This window comes from Mastigoproctus giganteus, chromosome 10 (assembly GCF_048544385.1).
Source record: "Mastigoproctus giganteus isolate SK-2022 chromosome 10, ASM4854438v1, whole genome shotgun sequence".
NCBI lineage: Eukaryota > Metazoa > Arthropoda > Arachnida > Uropygi > Thelyphonidae > Mastigoproctus > Mastigoproctus giganteus.
This window is the reverse complement of record NC_143584.1, coordinates 120,764,998-120,777,629: the sequence shown is the minus strand read 5'-3', so window position 1 is coordinate 120,777,629 and position 12,632 is coordinate 120,764,998. Positions and strand designations below refer to the sequence as shown.

General features: G+C 36.2%; 1 protein-coding gene across 1 annotated transcript in view; it reads right to left on the bottom strand.

The window, feature by feature from the left end:
- The window catches only part of LOC150079257 (dnaJ homolog subfamily C member 11), a 247,344-nt gene that overhangs the window by 194,217 nt on the left and 40,495 nt on the right, over positions 1-12,632 (bottom strand). The window contains exon 3 of the mRNA XM_090384090.1: positions 7,693-7,766. Within this exon, the coding sequence (XP_090240216.1) occupies positions 7,693-7,766 (74 nt within the window). The remainder of the gene's footprint in view (positions 1-7,692; positions 7,767-12,632) is intronic.

The following is a 12,632-nucleotide window of genomic DNA, read 5'->3' as shown; positions in this document are numbered from 1 at the left end:
ATTTAAGGAAATATAGTCACATACTGAGGAGCAATATCCCAATTTGTCTGAAACCATAAAATAATGAACGAATGTACAGGTAGTTCCTGACTTTATGCGTTAATTTGTTCCTGGCACACGCTCGTAAAGCAGGAATTTATTTCCCATAGATGTAATGTTAGAAACAGGGATTATGATCTCAACAACAAAATTTGACCATAATAGTGTTATATAAAGGTCAACAAAAATAAAGAAATTATTTATGTCAGACAAATGTTAATGAATGTTTATTCTTCTTCATCTTTTTTGTTTTGTTAGTTGTCGGCGCATCGGCTTCTGTGGCCATATTGCACCTCTCAAGGTTTTTGCATTTTTCTACTCTGATCCAAGCCCAAGGCAGGATTCAAACCTGCGATCTTTGGGTTGCCAGGCAGGCACTTTACCCACCCGGCTTCTTCTTCATCACTGACTAAATACACATTGATGGTTCATCACTCATTGGTAGCCAGGCACTGGTTGTTGGTTTATTGTGAGTTGCCTTCTTCTTCAGAAATGCTTCAAGAGTCGGGGTTTTTTTTTCCCCCAAAACAGTCCCTCTTTTCTTTATAAATTTCATGATAGGATCATGTAACATCAGTGTAGTAACTGCTTTACGTTATCTGAGTTCAAGCAGACGACACTTTCGTCTGCTGAACAAACAAAACGTATGCATAATAGTACTGTATTGTATTGCTATACATGTGGTTTGAAATGCCTATTTATGAATGTTTAGCATTTATTTATTGCAATTAACGTTCATATTTTCAATTTTGTTGATACTTGATACTTGGAAAAAAACTCGTAAACCCGGAAACTCGTTGTTGTTTTAGGAGCATTAGCAACTAAGGCCATATTGCTCCAGGGATATGCGGTGGTCATTCCCTGACCTTTCCGCATCCTCCGTATTTGGTGGCTCACGGGCTTGAACCCCGGTCTAATCAAGAAGCGTGTGCTACACACTGCTGCTCCTGCCCACCTGGCTATGGAGGCACCCCGGAAACTCGTAAAGCAGATTATATTAGGAATCAGACTACTGGATAAGGGAAACACATGGATTAGGCAGAAAACACAAGTAAAGGCCATTCTTATTAAAACTAAAGAACTGAAATGAACATGAGCAGGACACACAGCTCAAAGACATGATGTCAGATGGGCTAAGAAAATAACAGAATGGTACCCAAGAGGAGCTAAAAGAAAACCTGGAAAACAACAACACAGATGGCCAGATGAAATTCAAGAGTTTGTGGATAGTAATTGGGTGGCCATTGCATAAAACAGAAGGAATTGGAAAGTTGCTGGAAAGGCCCTCATCCCACAGTGGATCGAAAAAGGCTGATGATGGTTTGGATTTTAGGAAACCATTTAACTCTGTAACTAATGAGAGGTTACTGTATAAGAATGAATGGGTGGAGATTACTGCTATGATTCTAAGATGGATTGTCAGGAATCGAGTCATGGATCAGTTCATGGACCATTGTTGTTTTTCATTTTCATAAATGACATCAACAGAGGGATAGAAGGCATGATGTCAAAATGTGCAGATAACATAACAATTGGCAGAGTTATTATTGATCAGTGCAAAGCAGCGCTCCTTGAGGATGACTTAAAACGACTTCAAAGATAGCTAGAGAAGTGGCAGCTATGTTTTAATGTTGCTAAATTCAAGGTCTTCACTTGGGGAATAGCAACCCTCAAGTAAATTATACACTTCATGGGGTTAAATTAAAAACAGTGGAGGAGGAAAGGGATTTGGTAGTTACAATACAGGCATATATGAAGTTCTATGAACAGTGTAAACAGGCAGCCAGGAAAGTCCATGGTGTCATATCGATGATTTATCGAATGTTATCTTGTAGAAATAAGGAGGTTATAATCCCATTGTATAAGGAAATTGTAAGACCTCATTTGGAATACTGGGTTCAAATATGGAGACCTCATCTGAAGAAAAACATTGAGCTTTTTAATAGGGTCAAAAGATGGGTAACTCGAATGGTGAGATCAGTAGAAGGACGACTGTATGAGGAAAGGTTTCAATCATGTGGGCTACAGAGCTTGGCAACCAGGCACCTCATAGTAAGCTTTACAAAGCTCTGAAAGGGATTAATAAAATGAACGAACATGGAATTCTCACTGTTATAAAGAATTCCAGAACTATGGGTAATAAATTCAAATTACAGGGGTTGAAGTTTAGATTAGATTGTAGAAGTTTTCTTCTAGCCAGCAAGTTACTGATTGATGGAACAAGTTTTCCTCGCAGGTAGTTGAGGCTGACAGTTTGAATAAATTCAAAGGTCAGTTGGATAGTTACTAGAGTGAAGCAAATAATTTGTATTTTCTTATCTACTTGGGTTTTTTTTTTTCTCAGTGCAGCAAAAGCCTGTGGCTTCCTTGCACTATATGGCAAATACTATTACTATATCAGAAACTGCTTTTCTTCTCACCAATACTCCTCACACAGGCCAGCCACTAAACACCAGATTCCAGCTTCTCATTTATCCTCCGTTTGCCGCCGAGTGGTCAGGAGCGGGAGTGCAGTAGCACACGCTCTTTGAGTAGACGGGGGTTCAAGCCCCTGACTGCTGAATACGATCGATCTGCCAACCCACACTGGACCAGCGTGGCAGATTATGGTCCATTTCCCTCAGCATGAATTGTTGAGGAGGCTTCCATCTTGCAGTGGGTTGATAATGGCTGCACTTTTTTTTTTTTTTTTTTTTTGCCAGAAACACTAAATTAACATAATTCTTAGGCTTGCTTGCACCATATAGCCATTAATAACACTAATACATGCCTCTTGTTTTTTCTTTCTTCTTTTTTTTTATATATTACCCTCTCAGATGTAATTATGAATAAGAAAAGTTTTGAAATTACAGTACAGTACTGGGAAAACTATACATCACACTTATTATTAGAAATACTGGATGTATTACAGCATTGTAAGACAAGATCATGAGAAAAACTTGTCTTGAACATAAGTTTCATTCATACACTGGAAATGATTTTCACATCATAAATATGTTAGGTATAATATTTCAACAAGTACTTCAATGATCATGAAAAAGAAAAAAATGCTTCATACAGTATATAGTAAAACCCCACTATAAAAGACTATATGGGGTGGTGGGGAGGAAGGATAAGACCTATCCACTAAACCTGACTGTCCACTAAGCTTGAAACAAATACATACAAATACCTAATAAAAAATACCAACTTCGTTGCCACATCTCATATTTCTGGGATTAGTTGATATAAATTGACCCCATGGGAACTAAGATAGTTGTTTCAGCACAGTTTTCACAAAACAAAATGACAATCAGTTTAGTAAGACAACTAAAATTAATGCATTAAACACAGACACTAGAAGAATTAATGGATTAAATAAAGACAGCAACAGTGTTATTCACCTGATTGCAGAAATATCGGTGTTACAGCTTGACGAAAATCAAGCGATTACTGTTTACTAGCTGGTACCTCAATTTCTTCAGAAGAAAACTTCTTCAATAATATAAGTGCTCTTTTGTTCAAGTGTAACTAATCTATGCAATAATTTTCCTGAACATGAATAAATTAAGCAGTTCAAATAAGAAAAGAAGAGTGTTTCTAAGAAGCTATGGTCATATGTGAATATTTTATCGAGTGTATATATATATATATATATATATATACAAAGGGTACTAGGAAAGTTTTGCAATACAGCTTTGTTTATTTAATTTTTTCAAAGTAATTTCCTCTACATTCAATACACCTCTCCATCCTCCGAAACCAATCTCTAAACCAGTTCTGCCAAGTTTCACTAGGGAGTAAAGCACACTCGTTGTCCCAAGCCCGTAGAAGGTCCTCATCACTGGAAAACCGCCTCCCTTTTAGCTTCATTTTCACATGCGGGAACAGTGCAAAGTCGCAGGGAGCAAGGTCTGGACTGTAGGGAGGGTGCTCGAGAAGTTTCAGTCCTGTCGTGGTCAAATATTCGGTGCAGGCTTTGGCGCGGTGAGCTGCAGCATTATCGTGATGGAGGTACCAGGTGTCCATTCTTGACTTTGGCCGCAGGTTCTTCATAGATCCAATGACTTTAGGCAGGCATTGTTCAGTATACCACTTAGCTGTGACTGTCTTCTGCGTGTCCAAAACGACACGTTCCACAATTCCACTCGATTTGAAAAATACAGCTATCATTTTCTTCTTTACAGATCGGGATTTTCTGACAATTACGGGTGTGTCGTCATCATCAAAGACCCAAACTTTGTTTTGAGCCTTGGTCGGCAGATTGTAATAGTACAGCCAAGTCTCGTCACCTGTCACGATGTTGTTCACATACCGAGATTGTCCCTTATCAAACCTTTTTAACATCTCCCGGCACCAAGTCACACGTCGTGTCATCTGCTCTTCAGTCAGTTGATGCGGCACCCAGAGAGAACAAAGTTTCTTCACGTGCAAATGATCTTGCAGAATCGAACGAATTGCTGGTGCATTTAGGCCCAAAGTATCCTCTATCTGTTAGTAGGTCACTCGCCTGTTTTCGTCAAGCATTTTCCTCACAGCAGTAACGTTTTCCTCCGTAACTGACGTTCGTGGCCTTCCCGGCCTCTCAGAATCCTCCAGAGTGAAATTTCCCCTTTGGAATTCTCTATACCACCTGAATATCGTTGTACGATGTGGACAATCATCATCTAGTGCAAGAGTCATTTCTTCTAAGCACTGGTCTATGGTTAAACCACGCACGAAATTATACCGCAAAACTGTCCTTATCTCATTTCGTGACCACGATGCCATCGCAAGCACTTTACACTCTCACTACTAATGAATAACTGAGCCCATCGACTTGGCGCGGCGGCTACTATGCACGTATGAACATGTCTCAACGTGCAGCAACAAGCAGCTTCCTGTGATTCATTGTTGCGTCATATTGCAAAACTTTCCTAGTACCCTTTGTATTTTTTTTTTTTTTTTTCTATTTCGTTTAATTTTTCGTTTTATCAGTTTGTATATTATACAACACGGTTTTATTTTACTCTATATTTTTATTTTATCACTAAAGCTGGTAAACAATCATTTTTGTATAAAAATTTTGCAACTTTATGATTGTTGGCTGAGCATCATTGAAGTAAACTGATGAGCCAAAACAAAACGTAATATGATGCTGATCCTCCACGTGCAGCCAAAACAACTCGTACCCAGCGAGGCATGGCCGCTACAAGATTTCTAAATGTGTCTTGTGGTATCTGGTACCAACACGTAACCAGCAGATCCTTTAACTCCTGTAAGGTCCGGTTGAGACGCTGCAGATCGGAGTTGCTGTTCCAACACAACCACAGATGCTTGATGGGATTGATGTATGGTGAATTTGGAAGCCAGGGCAATACCTGGAAGTATTCCTTATGTTCTGCAAACCAGTCTCGAACAATGCGGGCAGTGTGGCATGGCACCATCAGAGGGGAAGACCAATGCCATGAAAGAGTGTACCTGGTCAGCAACGATGTTTAGGTAGGTGGTAGACGTCAGAATGCCCAGCACATGGATGACTGAACCCAGAGTATTCCAGCAGAACATCACCCAAGGCATTACACCGCTGCCACCAGCTTGTTTTCGTCCCACGGTTCATCTAGGCACCATCACTTCCCCAGGTAAACGACGCACACATACCCAGCCGTCCACATGGTGCAACAGAAAATGTGATTCATCAGACCAGACAATCTTCTTCCAAGCACTCAAGGTCTAGTTTTGATGCTTGTGTGCCCATTGTAGGTGCTGTCGCCGGTGAACCGTGGTTAGCATGAGCACTCGTAGCGGCCTGCGGCCACGCAGCCCCATTACTCCCGTCACCAACGTTTCAATTACTGGCGAGTTGCATCACAGTTGCCCTTCTGTTGCCACGTACCATCCGGGAAAGCCTTCACTCACCTCAAGCATTGATGAGCCATAGCCGTCCAACACCTTGCCAGCGATTCGTGGGTTCCCCCTTCTCGGACCACTTTCAGTAGATACTAACCATGGCTAACCGTGAGCACCCCACCAGCCGTGCTGTTTCAGATATGCTCTGACCCAGTCGTCTGGCCATTACAATTTGGCCTTTGTCAAACTCGCTTAAGTCCACTGCCTTTCCCATCTAAAGAATAAGAGTAACACTCATTAACGGAGCTCAGTATCAGATGATTTTTATACCATGTCCTGACCTGCGCATGCGCCGTAGTTCACCTGCAGTTGCTTCGATTTGCATAATGACTTGATGGCCATAATGTTTTGGCTCATCGGTATACATCAATTATCAAAGCTTTTCCTTGTTGAAAATGAACATGACCTAGTTATCATTTATATGTTTATACTTCATCTAGGAATGAAGGTCTTTTAAGCTATATTATTTTCAAGTTTATGCTGCCAATCTTTCTTGAATTCGCTTTCACAAGATTGTTTATGAAGTTGAAATTGTTTGCACTATTCAGGAACATCTTAATGAGTTTCGTGATATAGCAAAATCTCGTATTAAGATGACCTCCTCAGAAGAGGGCAGGATGTGCATGAATATTTTGTATTGAAATTTCATGAAATTTCATTTTAATGAAAATTATTTTGAAATAATCTTATTTGTTCAAATAAATTCTGCTGCTTTTCTAATATACAGAAGTAGTAATTTCCATTTTATTTTACTTAAATATCAACTTTGATACAAATGGTAAGCAGTGAATCAAATTAGTCCACTAGATATGAATGGCTTAACTGAATAAGTATTTTGCATCTGTATGGTTTAACTCAATAAATATTGTGCAAATGTATCTCCAATTCACAAAGTGGGATCAAAGAGTGACATGAGTAATTACAGACCTGTTAACTTCTTTTCCAGGGAAAATAATGGAGTCACTGGTTAAAGAAGTAGTGCAGGCCCATCATACTACGAGAGTAAAAGCATTTTATACAAAGGCTATCATTACAAAATTAAATTGCAAGAAATATGATAAAATAGATAATTTATTGCTATTTTTCAAATAAAATGTTCAATTTTTGTTAACATTTAACTTTTTTTTTCTCCCCACATTAATATGAAAATTCAAATTTAGTTGTACAATTGAAAATCAGATCAGCTTGAACTAGGTTCAATTCAATTAGTAATTCTGACACTTATTTTAAAAAAATCTTTCTCCCAATTGAGTGAACCACTTATAGGAATGTTACTAGAAAGGGAACATCTAGAAGCCGAGTCCTGAAAGAATCCAGAGGCTGAATTCTTCTGCCATACTTTTTTAAATTTCCATTTTTCCTTCAAGCAAATGCTCTCATAGCTGCATTTACAATATTGGTTTTACAGTATCATTCATAATTTTCCAATAAAATTTTTCTTTCCTTGTAATCTACCATGGTTTAGACATAAGTGGACTTGGAAAATTCTGAATTCTTCATCAGAACTATGTCAAATGAGATTTGCAAAGAACTAATAATAAGGAAGTCATGCAGGAACCAGAAATATTTTTCTTGTAATGAACTTTTTTGTTAAAACAGTATTCTTTGTAATGGGATTTTACTGTTTTATACATTTTTGTAAAATACAATGAGGCTGCATTAAAATACAGTTCCAGTTTGACATTCAGTAATATACAGAAAATAGGTCAAATTAAGGTTGTACAATGCTCATACAATATATATATATATTTTTTTTTTTCACTATACTATTACACATTTCCTTACCTCCCAACCATCTGTTTCCAAACCTTTTGTTCCCAGTGTATCATAAATAGCCCTTTTATGTGGATCTATTAAAACTGAAAAAAAAGGGGGAGGGGAAGAAGTATTAGCTTTATTTTTCAAAAGGCAAGATTTTTTAATTGTAAAAAATTTAAATATTCCAGCAAATGCAGTAAACCCTCACTAATCTGGTTACAGTTAATCAAGATGTCGGATAATCCAGATAAAAATACAAAAAATTCTTTTACAGTTGAGTACTGTACTTTGAAAGACACACAGGATTTAGGAAGGCAGATGAGTCACTCTGACTGTGCAGAGAGAGACAGAACGTACATCACATTGTCTTGCAAGTTGTTCAGTATTGTTCTTGACTCTGAGTCGGATGAGTGTAATTGCTTATATCGCTTCATTTGCATACTTCTTTATATGTATATATGTACATACGTTAACATATTTTATATATTATAGGTTTATGTAATTGTTGGCTAAACCACAACACTGCTGCCTTGTCGAGGTCCTCATATGCAGACCGTTTCATAATTTTTCTGATAGTTATGCCTTTAATGCTATCAGATGTCCCTGCAAAATCTAATAGCTGCATTTTATTTTTTATGATGTCACATATGGTTTGGTTACTAACATTATAATGATTCATTAAAGATTTAATGAATGCAACATTTTCAAACTTTTGAATAATTTCAAGTTTTTGTTCAATTGAAAGCACAACTCTTTTGCATTTACTCATCATTTTCACGATTTCTAAACAAAAAAAAATATTTACTATAAAAAAAAATTGACACTCCTGACATAAAAAACGAAACAATTTTTTTTTTGCAGTGTGATGGAGATACAACAATCCACGCGATGCACTAAAACAAACTAAACATTTGTTCTCTTTCCATTGTTTTTTTGAGTGGCTGGTGTGAAGACAGCGGGAGTTGCAGGATAATAGATACATTCATCGCGCAATTATACCTTTGTTTATACCTTTCTATTTATTACTTGAATTTTGTGATTTCCAGCAGACTTCTTTTTTTTCTTTTTTTTAACTCTGGAGTCTTGAAGTGTCTTGGTTAATTGAGAGTCTGCTGTACAACCCCAGGGGCTCACATCTGGTCCTGAGCTGGACATCACCATTCTTCTCTTTCTTGGTTATTCCTTTCTACTTTTCTCTCTCTCTCTCTCTCAGGGTAACTCAGGAATTTTTTTTTGGCTGGTGCAGCGTAAGCCTTAGGTTTCCTTGCACCATATGGCTAATAATAATAATAACCCCTATGTCTTTTATTGATGGATAAACGTATTGTCTTTTTATGGTTTTTAAATAAGGATTCTACAGTGATATTTTTTTCATTTATTTTCATCAGCACTACCTATATCATTAAATTTTCTATTTATTTGTGTTCTACATTTTTTTTTGTCTTTTAGGGCAATCTTTTGCTTCACTTATTCAGTTTATCACTTATTCTGGATGACCTCTCCCCCAATTAATTTGGATTAGTGAGGGTCTACTGTATATGGAAGGTGTGTGTGTGTGTGTGTGTGTGTGTGTGTGTGTGTGTGTGTGTGTGTGTGTGTGTGTGTGTGTGTGTGTGTGTGTGTTATGGGAGTTTAGGGGCACATAAGCTGCTGGGGCTATAGTGCGCCTTATGGAAGAAGGTCTTGCATAATGATGTTTTGAAGCTGTCATCTAAGAATTACAGTTGGACCTCAGATAATGTTGCTTGCTCCTTCAAAGTCATGTTGTTTCTGTTGCTACCAAGACTATGGCTAAAACCTTATCTGAACTACTTGGAAGTTTGGGTTTTGCCACCTTATATTGCCCAAGAATGCAAGTTAAGGCTTTTCACTAACTGTGAGTTGATTATATTTTTAAAACGTTTTAAATGACATGAAATAAACTGATACTTGCATCTGAGTATTTTCTTAAAATTATAAAATTACATAATCATTAAAATTATAAAAATATTTAGTGAATGTATTTAATAATCTACTTAAATGTGATCAATAGCCAATTTCTATAGTAGCCCATGAAGCAAAAGGTCCTGCTACTTGGTCTCAAATGTTTGTATAACTGTATTCTTTTAACCCTTTGGAGCGAGATTGCACAGTCAAACATGGTGGAGTGATTTTTTTTTTTTTTTTGTGGAATTTTCAAAATTATAAAAATGAAAACTAAATGAATGCCTTTAAGTAGAATTTGTTCTTATTTTGACTTCATTGTCCAGCATTAAAGTGAAATTACTACTAAATATCAAATCAGAATTTTAAAAATTTTAAAAGCACTACTGATGCCTTCAATCCCTTTCAAACAAAGAGTGTAGTAACTTTATACATTGTCATATACATATATTTCAAAAATTGGATGCAAACAGTACATCTTGAGTATAAAAAAATATATAATAAAAAAAAAAAAAAAAAAGAGAGAGATTTTCAAATGGATTCCAAATGCTGCCAAGCTCAAAATAGTTTGAAATTAAATTACTGAAAAGCTACGTGCATGTGCATTACCCCTTACTGATATTATTATTATCATTAGCATATAGTGCAAGGAAGCCTGAGGCTTATGCTGCACCACCATCCAAAAAAAAAATTTTAAATTACTCAGAGAGAGAGAGAGAGAGAGAGAGAGAACAAGAATCAGAAATAGAAGGGAATCACCAAGAAAGAGAAGAATGATGATATCCAACTCAGGATGATGCCGGGTGTGCCAAGCTGATACTCACCAGATGTGAGCCCTTGGGGTATGCATACATGTTGATTCACATACTTTAATGTGCAACTGTTTTAATGATTGTGTACAGAATCACAAACGAGTCATCAGCAGACAATCAGTTTGGATTAAACATAAGTATTATCATTTTTACTGTCATCTAAATTTTGTGTGTATTGCTCATGTTTGCCTGGTATCCAGTACACATTTTCAGATAGTCTGCAATTGTCTTAAGTGGCAATGAGAAAACCACATTATGCCTGAATCTATTAAAACTTCTTTGGTTGTGTAAGTTCAGTGTGATTTATTTGTGTTGGCATGTTGAAATAGATATCCAGCATACTAAAGGAATCAGAAGCATAAGCTCTAATCACATGTCCAATTACAGAAAAAATTCCAGAATTAACATAGTCTTTACCTGAAAGAAAGCAAAATGAGACATCAATTAGCAAAAATCTGGATACAGTATGTAATTTCTCACTATACGTTCTGCTGGAAAATTTTGAGGTTGCATTGTTATTAGGTGAAACGATGAAATTGGATGCAACTATATATGTAAAATATATGTGAATTGGGTTTGTTGATTTAAAATTTTTGCATTTAAAAATCATAAAGCAGAATAACATATGCTATTTTCAAATCTATTATGATAAGGCCATTAACCCAGTTTAACTTTATTCAACTCTAAGGATTAAATATTGCCATTATTGGATAATGACATCATTCTGCTTGTTGTCATGACTTGCTTTGCCAAAAAGTTGGTGCCGTTGCCATGGAGCTTGTAACACCGTGTTTTGTTATATGATGTCATGTGCCTTTATTCATTTTGTGGCATGTCTTGGGGGGGGGGGGGGGATACACAAAAAGGCGAATGCCTGTGATTTATAATTTTTAAAAGATTTAAATGGTAAATATATTATCCAGCGTGAAATATATAGGAAAAACATTCCTTTAGAAGTATTTAACAATTCATAAAAATACAAGTTGATACAATGCCATGTTTAAGAAATCACAATGAACACAGGTAATTGCAGCTGTTTGATTGGTTGTAGGCTGGTATAAAGTTCCAGCATAGTCTGTCAAAACAATGGAGTCTAAACCCATGTGATATTATAATTTCTTTCATTGTGTAAGTACAAAGTGTTGGTCATGGTGAAATGGGTACACTGGAATAGAAAACATGTGTTAGTCATTAAAGGTGAAGAGTGGTGCTGTTTACAGAAAAAAAAATTCCAGAATTAATGAAGCATTTGCTTGAAGGATAGCATAATGAGCAACCAATCACTGAAAACCTGGGAACTGTGGAAAAATGAGTTTTTCACTTTATGTCATAAGGATAATAACTGTAAACACAAGGTTGTGCTATATGCTGAAGTTGAAATGCTAGCAACAAAAACAGTTTCAAATGAAAATTGGCTGCAGATTTTACCAAAGGAGGCATTGTGTCAATGGATGATTGCAGCTCACAGAGAAAATTACATCACATTTAAATCAATGCCACAAGGTGTTCCTACAACAAAATTTTTTTCATACCATGCTACATTGAGTAGCACTGATGATGAACATTTCCTAAATGTGTACAAACTATTTTTGAAGGTTACGCTACCTTCATACAATGTGGTTCACGAATTTGAATGGGAAACAAAAAATGGATTTTCCTTACAAATAACATCCTACCAGTTATTTGGTAGTGTTAATGGTATGTTTCTGAACTGAAAACTTTATTGTTAGAGAGAGGGAGAGCAAAATTTATAAGAATAATAATTTTCCTTCGTAAATAATTTTATAAGTAGTTTTCAACAAAAGGCTTTCATTCATTAAAACTGACTCTTTAATTATAGCACATATCCAGCTAAGCATATTGGAAACATTTATGAAGCATTTATGCGGATTAATTTAAAGTTTCACTTTGAAGCTTTAAATTAATCTGGATAAAATACAGATTTTAACAGGAAATTTTAAAAAAGTTTCTGAAACTATAATTTCTCAAAATATTACGGTTCAAAAATGAATACACTTAATTTACAGAATGAAAATTTAAAAAAATATATATGTATAATGATTTCTCACACCTTAGAAAATAATCAACTTTTATTTTAAAAATTCTCCATCTTATATTCTAAAACACCAGCCCAGCAGTTTACACGCTTTCCCATAGAACAGCAGTTCCCAAACTACTGAGATTTATGGACCCCTACATATACACTGTGTTGCCACTTCATTAGGTACACCC